This window comes from Pelodiscus sinensis, chromosome 8 (assembly GCF_049634645.1).
Source record: "Pelodiscus sinensis isolate JC-2024 chromosome 8, ASM4963464v1, whole genome shotgun sequence".
Lineage (NCBI taxonomy): Eukaryota > Metazoa > Chordata > Testudines > Trionychidae > Pelodiscus > Pelodiscus sinensis.
Window position 1 is genome coordinate 29,910,696 of NC_134718.1, and position 18,292 is coordinate 29,928,987.

The 18,292-nt window shown below is 50.3% G+C and overlaps 1 protein-coding gene across 1 annotated transcript in view; it reads left to right on the forward strand.

Moving 5' to 3' along the window:
• Nucleotides 1–18,292, forward strand: part of PSAP (prosaposin) — a 48,485-nt gene that overhangs the window by 6,075 nt on the left and 24,118 nt on the right. Inside the window, exon 2 of the mRNA XM_075934951.1 lies at nucleotides 18,102–18,232. Coding sequence (XP_075791066.1) covers nucleotides 18,102–18,232 — 131 coding nt within the window. The remainder of the gene's footprint in view (nucleotides 1–18,101; nucleotides 18,233–18,292) is intronic.

Below are 18,292 nucleotides of genomic sequence, written 5' to 3' on the forward strand. Positions count from 1 at the left end.
CCCCTTCTTTGAAGTCTTCTCCCAGCACTTCCCCTCACCCCTCTAGCCCCCAATGCCCTTACCCTCTCCCCCTCCCACTGACACCTCTCCTCCTGCCCTTTTCCTCATTGTCTGCGCTTGGCCCCCTGCTATTTGTCTCTCCTCCAGCCCTGTCCCTTTGGTGCCTTCCCCTCTGCCTCGGCACAAGCACCTTCCTCTCCCAGCCCTTCCCTTTTGGTCTGCACAAGCCCCTCCCCCCCCCGTACCTTCTGCCTTCCACTTTGTGGGGCCGGAGTCTGTGCTCTGTCTCCGGACTCCGAACCCACAACTCAGCCATGCGGTGCAACACAGCGCCCAGCAAGTTTAAAATCCCGGGCTGTGACGTTCTGTCATGTCCAGGCATCTCTCCACCCACTGGTTTGAGCCTGCAACACAAGGCAGCAGCAGCCAGTGAGGGGGAGCTCAGGGAAGGTTGCGCACGGCAGGTACAGGTCCAGGGACGGGGGAGAGACGCTCTGGGGCCAGGCTGGGAGGACGCGGGAGTGGGGGGAGGTCGGGACCGGGTCCAGCTCCAAATATTGCAGGAGCATGGGCACCACAAGCCCACTGTGACCACATCGGGGGTGCGATCACCCCCTCCTGCCCAGGAGGGGGGTTCAGCGAACACCGTCGACGGCCCTCATCTGTTGGTCCCGGAGTTCAGTCGGTATTGGCGTCTTTGGGCTTGATCACCCCGCTTGGCCGAGTCTGGGGGATCTGCGAACCCAAGGGTCACCTGTCTCCTTCTGCGGGGCTTCTCCCCACGGTCTCCGTTGGAGGTTCCCCCTCGCCGGCGTTGGAGCAACTTTCACCCCTGACGATGGCAGGGAGGGAGGAGGGGGACCCGGGCCCACGCTCTCCACCGGGTCCCAGCCCAGGGCCCTAAGCACAGAGGTCTGCTTGCTCCCTGTGCGGTGGATGTGGGATGCCTTCTCGAAACGCTTCCCCACACGGGCGCCGAAAGGGCCCTGCCCTGGGCTGCTTCCTCCCCCCCTACGGACTCCGTTGCCCTGCCCGTGGGGTCCCTGTGGCCTACCGGTTCGGCACGGAGGAGTCTGTTCTCTGTCATAGGGTCCAGGTCTGGCGGCAGCCCGCGGCTGCAGGTATCTTCAAACTCCCGGCTCCGGGAGTCCCCGTCAGCAGCTCCGGGCTTCCTGGAGGTGGCACTGTCCCCTCCCGAGCCCCCCGCTCTTCAGGAGCCGGCCTCCACGACTGTTCCCCGCCTTCCTTGCTGGCGGGCCCCTTTTGAATGGCCTGCCGGAGGTGACGTGCTTCCGCCACACCCTGCCCCGCCCTCAGCAGACATGCGCTGCCTGATGGGCTGGCTGCAGCTCGGCTCTGCCGCGTGACGGCTCCCCCCAGCTGGGTGTCGCAGCAGAGGACCCCGCCTCTCCCTGTCCCCCTTCGGGCTCCTCAGTGCAGGCTGCTCTTGGCCCGTCACATGCACACAACTTGCTGCCCATGCCTCTGCTGGCCGTCTCTCTTTTTTCAGAGGGGGCGGGGGAGCGCCGGCTCCTCGCGGAACCCCTCGTTGTGCTCTGCGGAACCCCAGTATTCCACGGAGCACCAATTGGGAAACACTGGACTAGACAATGGGCACATCCACATTCCTCTTTTGAAAGCCCCGCTGGGGCTCTTGTACCTGTCAAAGGAGGAATGCAGAACTCTGCGTACAGCCTGGAGTCAGCGGGACTTCCTGCTGGCCCCTGTGGCATTTCCCAGGGTCAGCTGGGGAGTCCCCTGCTGATCCAGAGCTCCATGGTTTTGAAATGCACAAGAGCCCCCCCGCTGAGGACAATTGTGCATTTCAAAGAAGGCACCTGCTTGCAGCCCAGAGTCAGTGGGACTTCCTGCTGGCTGTTGGTAGAATTCCGCAGTCCTCTGAACTGTACAAGAACCCCTGATGGGGCCCTTGGTCATTCCAAAGGAGGAATGCGGAAGTACTTATTGACTAGTCAGCCCATCCCATAGTTGACTAGTCTTTAACATCCTTAGACTGGTGCTCCTGAGACTTTTCAGTTCAACCTGTAGCAAAGACAGTTTATAGCTGGCTAGTCCTGGATGACACAGCCTTTTTTTGTAAAATTTATCTGTTCTGAGAAATACCTGGGGAAAACTGAGACATCTTGGAGTGGATGAAGAAACACTGAAGGGCAATCTTCAATCCAGTGGCTTGGCCATCACTTTGCTTTAAAAACATTAATTCTTATTTTAACTGTCTTAGGTCTTCAGTTAATCATCTAAGCTATTTTTGCATTTTAGCAGTGGAAAAAAAATGCAGGTCTGCTAATGCCTTGTAATTTTTTTGAAGACCTGATTTGTTCTTCTCCCAAGTTTCAGACTTGATGCACACTGTTTACCTAAACTGTGACAGTGAGGCTGGATTAGTCTTGTTGTGCATGTTTGCTGTGAGTGCAAGGAGGTGGAGGAGTGGTAAGGTGGCTGCTCCAAGCTGGGAAGGGGTAGTCCATTCCTATTGCTGCCACTTGGTACCTTGTGTTCCAGGCCCAGATTCTGGTGACATGTCTTCCCATAGATCTTGTATGCTCCTGCCCTTCTCCTGGGTTGAATGACTGATTACAGTGACTAGAAGGTAGGGAAAGGAGAGCTGTTTCAACATGTTCCCTAGCAGTTGGCCTGATGTCGAGCTCTGCGGTGAGTGGTTACTCCAGCCCCTCCTTGGTTCTGCTCATATATGTGCATATGGGGTGGGTGGTGTGTGTGTGCGCAGACAGTGCTGGGTCCCCTTGCCTCTGAGCTAGCCTCCCATACTCTTATTGCTGGCGTGGGGGAGTGCACTCTGCCTGGTTCCTGCTACCCTTGTTTGAAACTATTGAGCAAAACAGAGGACTTTTTGTTAGGTCTGTTGGTTCTGAGTGCTGTTCGACACCATTCAATGCTCTGAGCTTGCTCACGTGAATCTTGCTGTGATCACCCACTGATTTCTCCATGGCAAAATCTATATGATTCCAGTCAGTTTCCTTAGTATTGCAAATGTAGCATAGTTTTACTTCATGAGCTAGTCTTAAAGTCAAGCTTTGGTTGTCTGTCTCAATTGTTTGGCAACTCATTTTTAATGTGGCTGATGGAATACACACTATAATTGGCAACAGACATTTTAAGACCTGCTTTTTTTCCCCCCCCTATAAAGGCAGTCTACTCGATAGATATTTTAAAAACAACTTGTTAAATTGGGTGCCCCACTAATAATCTTTTGTCATGTAATTCTGACGGCTGCTGCTTTTCTTCCTCAATCCTTGACCTGCCCCTTTCTGCTGGGTTTTTTGTATGCATTTGATAGGCATCAGTTGGTAGCATACCATACTGCAAATGGAGTGAAGCAGACCTATAACTGAAGAATCATGAGACTGAGGCCAAATCTCTACATTACAGACTTTTATACTGGTATAGTTGAATCACTCCTGTATGTGGAAAAACACCCCTCCCGAGCAACATAGTTTTACTGACCTAATCTTTGGTGTAGTAGACAGAAGGGATGGAGTGGGGAGGGGAAGGTGGATCTGTGGCACCTTATGACTGCTCCCCACATGCACCAGCACTTGCCCACTTCCTGCTCCCCTGCTGCTGCCTCTGGCTTCCCACTTGTGCTGGCTCTTGCCTCTTGCCCCTGGCTGGGGGCTGCATGGTAACTGTTAGGATTAACCAGTGAGTCCAAGGTTTTTTCTATTTGAGGTTAATGAAGATACTATGTCAATGTAGCTACTGCTACAGTGGCATAGTTATGCTAGTGCATCTGAAGTGCTTTGTGTGAGGACCAGTCCTGAAGAACTGAGCTTTGAGGGGAGGTGTAACAAGTATGTTGCTTTGCTTGTTAAAGACTTTTACTCAAGATAAAATGGCAGGTAATGTGACCAAGCTTTGACTGTCTAGAACAGGGGTGGAGAACCTTCTTTGGGTTGTGGTCTGTTGACCCACCGAGAAAACAGTCAGGAGCCACACGCAAGTGAGAAGCAAAAAAAAACCCCAAAACACACCCTATCTCACGTGGCCTCCAACTGAGAAGGAGAAACACTCCCCACATTCTCCTCATGCAGCAGAGCTTTGGGGAGCCCAGGCTAGTAGACTTTGTGTGCTCCAGCCCCACAGGTGGCTGGAGCACCATCACCGCCTCCCCAATACTGGGGGGGAGCCCTGAGCTTCAGGGGCTGGATCCAGGAAAGCCAGGGGGCTACATACAGCCCCTGGGCTTGTGGTTCCTCACCCTGGTCTAGAGATTTTTGTACTTTCTCTAGATTATCATGTAATACATGAAACTATCAAATGGTACAGGTGAATTCATTTGTGGGAAGAAGGAAAGGGGCAGGAGTATATCTTCCGGATGTTTGCAGATGAATTCCTTAATTACTTATCAACAGGGCTTGACAAACTGCGGCAAAAACCACTTGCCAGCCCCGTACTGCACATGCACAAGAGCCACAAATGTGCATGCCCCGAATGAATGGGGCACGTGGCTGAAATCTACTCTCCATGGGCAAGTAGATTGTATTGTTTGTTGAGCCCTGCTTATCAATAAACTAGGCAAATCCTGAAACTGGTAGCTGTAGAAACAAAAGCACAAAGGAGGAACTGTAGCTCACAGCTAGTTTTAGCTCTTAGTCAGAAGTAGTGTTGAAAGACTAGGCCGATGGCTGATGAGTGGCTAACATTTTAGATTTTACATGGGATGGTGTGAATGTGAGACAGAATGAACATCTGAACAATCTGCCTTGCAGGGTCACTGAGACTTTGCGGTAGCCCGGTAAATTCCCTCATTGGGTGCTGGACCAGGGAGGCGCAACTTGTAGCAAAAGGGGGGGGTGAGGATCAGTAAAATCTAAATTGGGACAGTCCTGCTTCCTGCACAGTGAGTTCAGATGTTCAATGGCCTGATGGCTCTTAAACAAGACTAAGGTTTGCCCTCCATTTCTTAAATAATGTATAATGCCAATACAACAGTTCAATTTCAAAATATGAACTGGTTCAGAGACACTGTAGCATATTTGCCTAAAAATACAGATAAAAGATAAAATCTGTGCTTGTTAAATATTGCTGAGATGTTAAAAAATCCTCAATTAACTTAGATGTATGTAATGCCTGTGCTTTTGTGAAGTGAGTTACACTTTTGTGAAGGTGAGTGTTACAACAGTGACTTTAATATGGAGTTGGGGACTGAGTTTGGCTGGGAGAGGTAGTCATTGCTGCCAACTAAAAGGCTGATAGCTGAGACAGTGAGATTGGTAGAGCTGTAATAAACTGATACGTTCACAAGGAACCATTGTTGTAGTCACTAAGTGATTGGTTTATAGTATTTTATTAATCTAGCTTCCTATCTTGTGCTTTCCTGTTTTTTGGTCTTTATCCTTGACCATCTGCTTGACCTTTCCAAAATGAACATCTTATTCATCTACCTTTGTTGGATTCTCTTTGGCTACGTCTAGACTGCAAGCCTCTTCAGAAAGGTCCTTTAGAAAAAGCCTCTTTCAAGAGGTCTAGACTACAACCAGTACTTTTGACAAAAACAAGCTGCTTTTTTGAAAGAGCACCCAGGCAGCATGGATGCTCTCTTTTGAAAAAGCACAGTTTACATTACATAACACTTTTTTCAAAGGAGGACTCTTGAAAAGGCGTTCTTCCTCATAAAACAAAGTTTTCCGTGGTTGAAAACTGCTGCCTTCATTCGATATTTATTTTCAAAAGAACATGGCAGCAGTCTAGACACAGGGGAAGCTTGCTTTTTTTTAAAGGCCACATTTTGAGAAAATCCTGTACTCTAGAGACACCTTTTGTTACCTGACTATAGAGTGTTCTTCTGTCAAAGTCCTGAGTGCTGTTATTGACTTCACTGGCACTTGATCGTAGCCTCTCTTACATTGTATTACCCTGCTCCTGCTGCGTTCTGGGAGTGAAGAGCAGATACCTAACACAGCCCACTTTTTTTTTTTTTTCAAAGTTACTGATTGAAAGATGTGGGGATGATTTGTTTTGACCTAGTGGCTCAGTGTTGGTGTCTATGCAGACTAATGGTAAAAACTGCAGCCCACTCATAACTTACGCAACCTGAGGGGGGGAGGGGATGAGCTGAATGTATCTTACATTAAAGATAAAGTTAACTTTATCTGCTCATTTGTGTGGTTTTACAATTTTATTAAAGTGTTGGAGTGTTTCCAAGCAACAAGGAAACTTGCTAAAAAGGTAGTATTGTCAAATGCATAGGATACCACTTAGAATAATAGAATACTAGGATTGGAAGGGACCTCGAGAGGTCATAGAGTCCAGTCCCCTGCCCTCACAGCAGGACCCAGTACTGTCTAGACCATCTCTGATAGACATTTATCTAACCTACTCTTGTTGAATCTCCATCTCTGGAGATATTTAACCTCCCTGGGCAATTTATTCCAGTGTTTGACTTCCCTGACAGGCACTTTTTCCTAATGTCAAACCTAAACCTCCCTTGCTGCAGTTAAGCCCACTGCTTCTGGCTCTATCCTCAGAGGCCAGGGTGAACAAGTTTTCTCTTTCCTCATGACACCCTTTTAGATATCTGAAAACTGCTATTATGTCCCCCCTCAATCTTCTCTTTTCTAAACTAAACAAGCCCAATTCTTTCAGCCTTCCTTCATAGGTCATGTTCTCTAGACCTTTAATCATTTTTGTTGCTCTTCTCTGGACCCTCTCCAACTTCTCCATCTTTCTTGAAATCCAGTGCCCAGAACTGGACACAATACTTCAACTGAGGCTTAACCAGCGCAGAATAGAGTGGAAGAATGACTTCTCATGTCTTGCTCTCAACACACCTGTTAATGCATCCCAGAATCATGTTTGCTTTTTTTTTGGCCACAGCATCACACTGCTGACTTAGTGTATCTTATATTGCAAGTCTCCTGTTTTTACTTGCACCATATTATTCAGCGTTCCTTTAAAGGTCTTATTACAACTGGGTCCTGCTCAATGTAAAATACAAGAGGCTGTTAAAGAATATGCATCATTCTAATAGTGTTCTCAGCACGGTAACTTGAGAAGCATATTCCCACCACTTCTAATGGAAGGATGTTCATCATTTACATGCTTTAGTGAATAGAGCAGTTCATGGCTGCTCCTGTTTCATTAATGTGTCCAATATAGATCCAAGGAGCAGGAATTTGCATTATAAGCATGCAGCTAAATGTTGATAAACATGCATTTGAATTAAACTTTTGTTCTTCCAGAAGTTGTAGTAGCCACAAACAAACAACTCAACTGACTCTCTTAACCATTCTGCACGAAAGAGGTTTGTGGAACTGCTCTGATGGCCTATCTGAATTGTGCCTAAAATTCTCTAAACATAACTCTCCTCATTGAACAAAAGATGGCTTAACAAATCCAAGGCTTAACAAATCCAAACCAATGTGAAACTAGTGCAACCCTCTGACTCCTTCTTTGGTTTTAAAAGTCTCATTGCAACATAGTTTAAAAATTCTAATAGCTCTAAGCTTAAAATATAGTAAGCTTGGTCTTAAATGTGAAGACTTTTATTCACAGAAGATTGCATTAACCTAACACAATAGGCTTAACTTCACCCACTCCTTAGTCACTGCCATCATCCCTATCCATTTAAATTCACCTGTTACTATACTAGCACTTTTCAAAAAACTTCTGAATTCATAACCTCAAACTGTTTCAGCTGTACAGGCCAGTAGACTGCTGCCTTTGTCACTTTAATTCTGCCTGAACTGAGTTTTTCCTGCCTGAGCCTCCTTTAAACCAAGGATCCTGAAACAAAGTTGTACTTCCATAGGACTAGGGGAGACTGTTCCTCAGTGTCTGACTGAGCCTTGGTATAGGTCAGGGGTGGGGAACCTTTTTTGGGTCAGGGGCCACTGACCCACCAAAAATCAGTTGGCAGGGAAACATAAGTGAGAAACCCCACCTCTCACTCCACCCCTCTCCAACTGAGGGGAGAGACGCTTTCCCATATTCACCTCACATACCAGAGTCTCCAGGGGGCCTAACCTAGTAAATTTTGAGCATCAGTGGGCTCCCCAAAGCTGGAGGGGGAAAGGGCTCCTGAGGCTCAGGAGCCATGTCAAGATTGTAGGCTTCTTTCCAAAAGTTTTTTCCAGAAGAGATCTTCTGGAAAAACTTTTCGGAAGAGCATCAGCTTTTTCAATGCTCTTTAGCAGCAGATGCTCTTTTGGAAGATAGCATCCACACTTATTGGATGCTAATCTTGCATATAAATCCACCCAAAATCAGTTCAGTTAAGGCATTAGGTTATCAGTTGCTTCTGAGTACAGGCAGTCCCCAGGTTACATGGATCCGACTTACATCGGATCCCTACTTACAAACAGGGTGAGGCAACCCCGCACTAGCTGCTTTCCCCCCAGCAGACCAGGGAGATGCAAAGCTAGCGCCCTCCCCCCCCAGCAGACCAGGGAGACATCTCTGGGGCACCTGGTGCTGGCCACTGTCGGTAGACAGGATACTGGGCTAGATGGACCTTTGGTCTGACCCAGTATGGCCGTTCTTATGAGACACGGAGCAGCTTTTGTCAGCAGACACCTCAGCTTGAGAATAAAGGACTGAGGGAAGTGAGGTGTGGGAGAATAAAACTGAGCTCTGGAGAAATGTTTGGCTAGAGTTCCCCTACAACATGTACCAGTTCCGACTTACATACAAATTCAACTTACGGACTGTAGGTTTGTTCTTATCTTGTACGTATCCCGGGGACTGCCTGTACTGGCTCAAGCCTACCTGAGACACTTAAAGGGATCTCATGCTTAAAGGGACCCCACTGGACAGCCATTTTTCTGCTTCTGCTGCGTGCTTGCCTAGCTCTTCAAAGGACAGCAAAGCTCTTGCAGTGCCAGCTTTGCCCAGCTTTTTGGACACAACAGCATTTTTTGTCATGGAGCCAGAGCTGCTCCTGGCCATGTGATGGCCCCACACGGCCATGCTGCAGAAACTGCAGCAGTTTGTACAGGCTGCCTTCCTGGCCCTTCAAGCTCGACTCTGAGCTCATTCTTGAGCCCTTCTCCCTATGGGTGGGAGCCAGACCTTTGCAACTGCACCCCATAGTTGAGAGGTGTTTTTGGAGGCTGAACATCAGTCCTGACTGGTGGTAGGTACAGGCTGGTCATGGAGCGGTGGGATGACCAGCGGTGGCTCCAAAACTTCTGCATGCGGAAGTCTACCTTTTGGAGCTGTGTGCCTGGCTTGCCCCTGCCCTCCAACGACACGACACCCTGGAGAAGCAGGTTGCAATCGCTGTTTGGAAGCTTCTCCTCCTTCTTCCCCCCCCTCCCCCCCCTGGCTACCAGTCAGTGGGCAACCAATTTGGCATGGGGAAGACCACCAACAGGGCCTTCATGGAGGTAAGGCACTCCTGGGCTGCAGTCTGTGCAAAGGTGGGAGGGAGAGGGGGGTGAGTCCTGGAAAAGGGGGCCTGTTGGGAAAGAGGAGGCTGGAGGTATGGGGCAGGGTTGAGGGGTGAGGCCCTGTCCCTGGGGTGTTGTGCCATTCTGCCCTCACAACCCTGCTGCTGGGGGGGGCTCATAGGGGCTAGTTCCTGGGGTATTCAGTGGGGAGGGAGGGAGGGGATGGGCACCTTCATTTTCTGTTCTGTGTGTTTTGGTCTCCCTCTGCAGGTGCAGGGTCATCCACCTAAGATCTGGACCTGATCATGGCCAGATTTGTTGGCCTGGGATTCCCGAATTGTGATGGAGCCATAGATGGCACTCACATCCTGATATGCAGGGCTTGACAAATGGCGGTGAAAGCTGCTCACCAGCCCTGCACCACCAATAAACGGGGCACATGACTGAAATCTACTCACCACGGGAGAGTAGATTCTATAGTTTGTTGAACCCTGCTGATATGTGCACCTCAGAGTGGCTCAGTATATCAACCGCAAGGGATATTTTTCAATGGTGCTGCAGGCCCTGATTGACCACTGTGGACATTTTACTGATGTTTTTGTCGGGTGGCCCGCCGGGGTGTACAATGCCTGTCTTTCATAACTTGCACCCTCTACAGCAAGCTCAAGGCAGGTGCATTCTTCCCCTGCCATGACTTTGCAGTTGATGTGCAGATTCCACAGTACATCGTGGGGGATGTGGCCTCCTGACCTGCCTGAACATGGGGGAGTACAGCATCCCCACGGTCGTCTCGGCATGTGTCCTCCACAACATTGTGGCAAGGAAGTGGGAGACCTTCCTCCTAGGGTGGGGGGGGCAGAGGCCAGCTGCAAGGAGACCTTTTGAGCAGCCATGAACAGCTGCCATCTGCGAGGCCCATGAGGCTGGGGTGCACACTGGGGGGGCCCCTGAGGGAGTTTCTCTTGAGGTCCCCAGGGCCTCCCCCAGTTTGCTCCAATATCCCTTTCCTACCATAATCCCTCCCTTTCCTGAACTCTGAATAAAGACACCCGTTCGAATGTTTACAGAATGAACTTTATGTATCTTAAAAAAAGCGGGGGGGGGGGGGGGGGGGGGAAGAGAAGGGTTTAGGGCTGGGAGTGGCGTGGTGCATGGTGGCTGAATGGATGTCCTACTTCAGATGTGGGGAGCGTTTCAAACTTAGGGTTGGGTGGGTTCTGGGACTACAGTTGGGTGAGTGGGGAGGAGAGAAGAGGCTGGAATGAGGCCAGGTATGGCTGGGAAGGGGGCATGGGCATAGCCAGGAGGGCAGGAGAATGGTAGTTAGGAGCAGTGAAAGCAGCTGGGTGCACCATCTGCTGCATGATGGCACACATTATTTCCCTGCTGCACAAGCTGGTCTCACATATGGGTCTGCCACTTTGCATCTTCCCAGACCACCTGTACCAGGGTCTGCTTTGTCATGCAGGACTCTCACATGCTTTCTCATTAGGTCTTCCTGGACTCTGGTGCACTTTTGGGTTGGGCAGCTGGGTTGAGTGTCGTGGATCACCCCTCAGTCCTGGCTGGTCTGGCTATGGAGAAAAGAGGGAGAAGTGGTCAGTCATCCATGCAGATGCTGTCCCTGAGGCTGTGCCCTCCTCTGGGAGCAGTGAGCAACAGTCCTTGGGTCAGAAGCTGGGGAATATCCCAGGAGCAAGGCCTTGTGGGCTATACAGTAGGCCCCATCTCACAGGGGCTCTGAAGAGCACAGGAACCATGTTGTGTGCTCCCCTCTTCACCTCCTCCAATGGACAAGCAGGCAAGGGAAGTGTCTGGCCGCAGTGGAATCTTATGGGTGGTGGAAGAATCTGGAGCAGCCTAACCGTCCCTGGGGCCCATGCACACACCTGCACCTCACAGTGCTATCTGCTGGAGCAGGTGTTGCCTCACCCATGCAGGCAGGGCAGTGTGTGGCACTCCTCAGTGGGTCTGGGCTTGTGCATGTGACCTTGTGGCTAGGCTGCTTCCAGATGTGGTGGGAGGGGTGTCCCATTTCTTCTCTCACTTCTCTCCCTCCCCCTTCCTGGGCCAGACATGTAGGAGCCTGGGGCTGCCCGGGGCTGGCTGCTGTGTCAGTGTGGCACACAATAACATGGCACATGGTTCCACATGCATGGACTGCAGCACACTGTCCACACTGAGCAATGCTCACACTCCCCCTCCCTGAGTGTCCAACTGAGAGCACTCACTTGAAGATCCCTCCCCGGCATCAGAGGATGCCTGCAACATATCCAGGCTCATGGCTACCCATAGATAGTGTCATTATGGTCTCCTGTTGTCATCGTCCTCCTCCCACTCCTGTGCGACCTTCAGACACTAATGGGCATTTCCAGCCTGGAGGAGATGATGATGCGGAGGAGGGCATCCCCATCTCCCAGGATCTGGTGCAGCTCTGCGTAATAGGGGCAGGTGTGGGATCCTGCCCCGGAGTGTGAGTTGCGCTCTCTGGCCCTCACAAATCCATGGTGGAGCTCCTTCACAGTACCCTGGACCTGTTCTAAGGTGCGGGGTGGGTGTTCCTGCTCTGCCAGGGCCTCAGCCATTTGGTCATAAATGTCCATATTGCGGCATCTAGCGCAGAGTTTCCTTCTCTCCTCCTTCTCCCCCTCTCCCCCAAACACACACACAGAGCTTGAGGAGGGACAGGATCTCCACTTCAGACCGTGAGGGTGCCCGCTACTTGGTACCCCTCAGAGCCCTGGTCATGCTCCCTCCGAGGCCTGAAGGGGTTTTGGGGGGTCTTGTGCCAGGGAGAGCTGTGCGGTCAGGGTGCTGCTCCAGGCCAGCTTCCTGCCACAAGCCTTGTCCAGGGTGCCCGGAACTATAGCGTTCTGATTACTTTGGACGGAGTGGCCTCCAGGGCACGTGTTATTTCTCAGAGGCCTCTTCTTTTGAAAGAAAACTCTGTTCTCCGTCCACATGCCTTTTCTGAAAGAGCTCTTTTGGAAAAGGCAGTCTTCCTCGTAGAAGGAGGTTTACCACTGTCAGAACCACCCCCCCCCTTTTTTTTTTGAGAACACGATTGCAGTGTGGACATAACTGAAGTTTTTTCTGAAAAATGGCAGTTTTTCCAAAAAGTTCTGCAGTGTAGATATACCCTCAGGGGCCAGCTAATGGGCATGCCAAGGGCTGCATCCAGGCCTGAGTTTCCCCACCCTAGTTTAGGCAATAATAGAGGCAGCCAAAGTTTGGGAAGTCAGGAACATGAAAGAAAATAACTTTTATAACCTCTCAAAAGGTGATGTTGCCATAACATGCCATCTAATAGCACCTCAGGCTACTCTAAAATGTTGGTTTCCTACCCATCTTCATTTACTCCTCCTTCCCCCTCCCCTGAACATCTTCCTTGCAAAACCTACATCCTAATGAAGAATTAGTAAAATAACATATCACGGTCTTGTTGTCATGCTCCTAAATAAGGGCCTTCAGTCCTTACCTAAGTCTGTCTAGTGCTGTTTTAGCAGCAGTTGCAGTTCTTTGCCTTGTACTAATGCCCTCCAAACACAAAAACATCACAAGCAAGTATCAACCATTGCCTTGCAATATAGTCTGTTCCAAGACCTGATGCCTCTACCAATGCAGCTGTCAACTCAAAGGTTTCTACTAACAAGTGAGGGGCAGGGGAGGAATTCCTCTCCAGATTATCAGATACTTAACATTGTCTCTAAGTAAATCTATTCCTAGTAGATATATCTTGCAGTTGAATTAACTTTACTGGCTGACTTAAAAAAAAAATCCAGATGTAATTGGACACTATGCTAAACCTGACTCGTAATAAATTAATGAGGGAACATCAGACTGCTCATAAAAGCATTATGAGGAAAGCTAAGGCTGGAGATTTAGCAGAGGGTTGAATTTATTTGAAAGTATAGTTCAACTACAGGCAGTCCCCGGGTTACGTCAGTCCGACTTAAGTCGGACCCCTAGTTATGAATGGGGGGGTCCCCGCTAGTGCGGGGTGCCTCCCCCACTGTTGCCACCTCTGGCGGCATGGGGGGCGCTTCCCCCCAGCAGACCAGGGAGATGCGGAGCTAGAGCCCCCCCCAGCAGACCAGGGAGACGCGGAGTGGCTTTTCTCGCCGCGGAGGACACGGGTGGCAGTACCGCGGCGCGTCTCGACGGTCCCGCTGCCCGCATCCTCCGCGGCGAGAAAAGCCGCTCCGCGTCTACCTGGTCTGCTGGCGGGGGGGGGGGGGACGCAGCTAGTGCGCCCCCCCCCCCCCCAGCAGACCAGCTTTTCTCGCTGACGCCTGGGGTAGAGCAGTTGGGGGGCTGCCGGGTTGGTCCTGCAGCGCCGCTCCTCGGCGCTACTGGACCAACCCAGCAGCACGCCAGCTGCTCTGCCCCAGGCTGCTGAAACTGATCAGCGGCTGATTCCAGGAAGCCTGGGGCAGAGCAGCTCTGCCTCAGGCTTCCTGTAGTCAGCCGCTGGTCAGTTTCAGCAGCGGCTGAATCTGGACGCCAGTTCTGACTTACATACAAATTCAACTTAAGAACAAACCTACGGTCCCTATCTTGTATGTAACCCGGGGACTGCCTGTAGTTGAGAATATGGCCTGGCCCCTGACTTTTAATAGCCCATTATTCCAGGTAGTCTAAAACTGCCATAGAAGTTTGGCAGTTAGTCTACTGCAAACAGATAGATACACATGTGGGCTTCGGCAACAATAAGCACAGCTCCCCTTACTAATTAGTAGACAGGAAAAAAAAACTTCAGCTCATGTCATCTCAGCTACAGAAGTAATAACTATCCACTAATGAATCAAAAGCTAAATTCCAATCAAAACTTTATCCAATCAAAACTTAATCTCCTGTGAACTCGAAGACAGGGCATCAGCCTCTGGAGCACAGGGTGGTGAGCTCTATCCCACCCCCCTCCACACACTCAGACAGGGGCTGGGCAGCCAACATTGGCTGCCCCAGGGATGGATCTAGGTCCCACATTAGGAAAGCAGGATAAGGGACCCTCTGAAGGCGGGATGGGTTCTGGAGGGGACTAGGAGCTAGAGCATTCGCCTGAGGAACGCAGGGTGGTGGGCTTGAGTCCCTCTCCACCCACCCTGGGAGTGACCAGACAGCCAACTGAGGACAAGGGACCCGCTGAAGGTAGGGAGGTGCTATGGGTTCTTGAGTGGACTTGGGAATACGGCACTTGTCTGGGGAGCGCAGGGTTGGGGGCTTGAGTCCTGTGCACCCTGGGAGCAGCCTCACAGCCAACACAGGATAAGGGACCAGCTGAAGGTAGGAAGGTGGGTTGAGTTCTGGAGTGGACTTGGGGATAGTGCATTTGCCTGTGGAACACAGAGTACTGGGTTCAAGTCTTACCTATCCTGGGAGTGGTCAGATAGTCAACACAGGCTGCCCCAGGGATGGAGCGGACTCCCACATTAGGAAGGCAGGATAAGGGACCCACTGTGAAGGTAGGTAGGTGAAGTGGGATTTCCAGTGAACTGGGAGGTGGGGCAGGGATTCACCTGGGGAGTGCAGGATGGTGGGTTCAATTCCTTCTGCTCGCTCAGGGATGGACCTGACTCCCATGTTAGGAAAGCCTCTGAAGGTAGGGAGGTGTGGGGTGGGTTCTGGAGTGGCCTAGGGGATACAGCATTTCCTTGAGTCCTGCCAGCCACCCTGGGAGTGGCCAGCCAGCTGCCCCAGGGATGGAGCAGCAGAACCAAGGCAGGCTTACTCCTAACCTGGCCCTGCACCACTCCTGAAAGCAGCTGGCATGTACAGCTGTGCCATGTGCTGCTCCTCATCTACAGGCCCTGACCCCACAGCTTCTACTGGTCACAGTTATTGATAAATGTGAGCTGCAGGAGTGGTATCCTCAGGCAAGGATACCATGTGGAGACCCCCTCCCCAGCCTTTGTAAGGGCTGCAGGGACATCCCAGCCACTTCCAGGAGCACAATTACCAAAGGGATAAATACTTCACACATAACAGGTTAGGCATTTTAGAACGCACTACTCAAAAGAATTAAGAGAGTGAGAGAGAAACAAAAGTTACACAGATGTGTCAACAACCAAAAATAACCCACTTGCAAGCAGTAAAAGTAGTAACAAGCTTCCATGTATGTGATGGGTCTGGAGATGAGGGAAGGACTGTGTGTGTTTGTGAGTGATGCGCACACAGTGTGTGTGACAGATTTGCATTGCCATGCTCCTTCCATCCCCTTCTCACTGTGTGAAGATGGGGTGCAGGAATGGGGGGAGGAGGTAATCCTGACATCAGCACCCTTCCTCTTCTCCCTCCCGCACTCTGCACAACAAGCAGGCGGCTCCCAGGGGGGCAGCTCCAAGGCAGAGAGCAGGAGCAGCATGACAGTAGGTGGAGAGGCAACTGGAGTGCCAGCACTTGCTAGCTTCCACATCAAACCAGTCAGGATTACCAGTCAGACTCTCCAAGATCTTCTGATAGATCCCGATCTACTGGTTGGTGACCACTGCTTTAAAAGTATGAATCCAGATGGAGTTTATGCAAATGAATCAGGAACCTTGGCAAATGAACTTGGAAAGGTTGGATAGATTGACACTGCCCCCTTGTGAGAACTGCTTTCCCGTCAGAATACATATATATCCCTGAAAACAAGTGACAATCAGGGGATTCCCTAGAGCAGGGTTACTCAACTTTGGAAACCCGGAGGGCCACAATGATACAGTACATGCCAAGGGCCGCAACTTAAGTGTGGTTGCATATATATGTAAATATATATATGCAAATAGCTTCTTTCACACTGATGGGCAGTAAGGAACGTATCTTAGTTTTTTTTAAATTGCTGTCAGATGGATACAAGAGTTTGAACTCAGGGTGACAAGATTCATGGTGCCATTGCAAGTTTTTCTTTAATGCAGCGATAATCTCGTTGACAAAAGACGACACATTGGTTTTCCATTTTATCGCTGCAAAAGCAAATACTGTCTCCCTAATATGGTTGAAAACCCTGTGTTTATCCAACAAGCGTCTCTTCTTTGTTGCCATTTTTAATTCTTCTTAAAAAGAAAATTGTATACCAGTGTTTTGCTAGCTCAAAGCTTCAGGTTGTTTGTTTCTTGGAATGATTTTACTCTAAAAAGAAAAGCTTCCAAGCCAGAGTGATCCAATCTGCGGGGAGCTGGGTGAGTCAGGCCAGACACAAGAGGCAAAAAAGTGCACATGCCTGCGATCTCCGTCCTGGATTCCTACCAGGGCTGACGTCCCACGCGTGAGTCTGTCGCTTCGTGCGGGACTGAGGCAGACCCAAATGTGGCCAGTGTGAGCCACTCAGCACCTCAGACTCTGCCCACAAGACTAAGCAGCCATCACTTCCCACAATGCCCTGGTGCTCCTGGTACCTCTTCCCTGGGGACTTGAAATGCTGGCACCCTGTACCCGTCTGTTCCAGCCAGCCCATATGCTTGCATCTTTCAGTGTTCACCTCACCTGGGAGACGCCTCGCTGTTGTGGAGTGTGTTCCCAGTGGAGACCATGTTCAAAGGATCCCACCTGCGGGCCGCATGTTGAGCCCCGCGTAAACCCAAACTGCACCGTGGGCCGCAAACACACATTGGTTGGCAACACCGCCACATGTTTTTGGATGTCATAGGTGCGGGTGTCCCTTAAAATAAATAGAACAAAAGATTGCAGATTCCTGATCTGCAGGCACTCTGGTTAAGCACTGGAATACACAGTACTACCCATCACTGCCCATATTTCCAAAACGCAAGAAATATTAAGTTCTAATGCATAAACAGCCTTGAATGCTTAATATGTAATCAGATTAAGAGTTTATAGAACCAGCATTCTAAATTGTGTGGTACTTCAGAAACCTAGTGTTCCCACTAGGCTGCTTTATTTCCCCTGCTACCTTACCTTAAGGAAAACGTGAATTAGATTTGAAAAACATTAGATGTGGAAAACTGGTATGGAAGAGCATCCCAGCTGGTTCAGCCTTTGCCTGCAGTGTGAGGTGGGGGTTAAACAAGATGTTTAGCCAGCCAATTAAATGAGGTTTTACATCCGTATTTCCTACAGAGTGGAATAGTTTACTCTTCGCCTTAATGGCAGTTTTTCAAGGAGACAGCTGTCTTCAGTTGTTTTGCCTCTAGACTTCTCATGGGATCTTATTTGCCAACTCTCTGAATTTGCTCAAGTCTGCCGCCTTTGAAATTCATTATCTTTATTTTGCTTCCCTCTCTCTACAGAAGGAGGGATTATGTGGAGTAGCTACAGGTTGCACCTCTAAAATCTTAGATTCTCTTGTCCTGCAACATCTGGCATGTCCATGGATGTTCCAGGATCAGAGTCTGGGCGTGCTGCACGGGGGGTGGGGACCCAGGATCTGACATGTGGCTCAGTTGAGCTGTGAGGGGAAGCCGGGAATGGGTGTGTGGCTCAGTTGAGCTGCGGGAGCCAGTATGCGGGTCAGCTGGGGGGTGGGCACCAAGACCTGGCACACAGCTCAGCTGGGCTAGGGAGGGGCCGAGAGCTGGCATGCTGCTCAGCTGGGCTATGGGGAGAGCCAGGAAGCCCAGTGGCAGAAGAGGGGGAAAAGGGGAGGCTAGTGGCCTGAAATCACTTCCCCTGACCTGGAAAAATCCCTCATTTGGGACTAGTCCGGTCCTGAAAGTGCCAGCCAGGGAGGTCCAACCTGTATTTACTGAGGGTACAGAGCCTTTCAGGTGTGTAACTTTCAAAAACTTCTCCAAACAGCTGTGGCAAGCCCCCTCTTATGGGAGGACTGCGTGAAGGGTCCTGAGATATGGTGTCAGAATTTGCGAACTGCATCGCAGTGTGGAGCGGTGAAACACTGTCAGCAAACTGTCTGGAACAAGCCTTCTGTGGTGAGTATAATTGTGTCACTTGCTGCTCTACTATTCAGTTCATCTGTATTTTCATGTGCT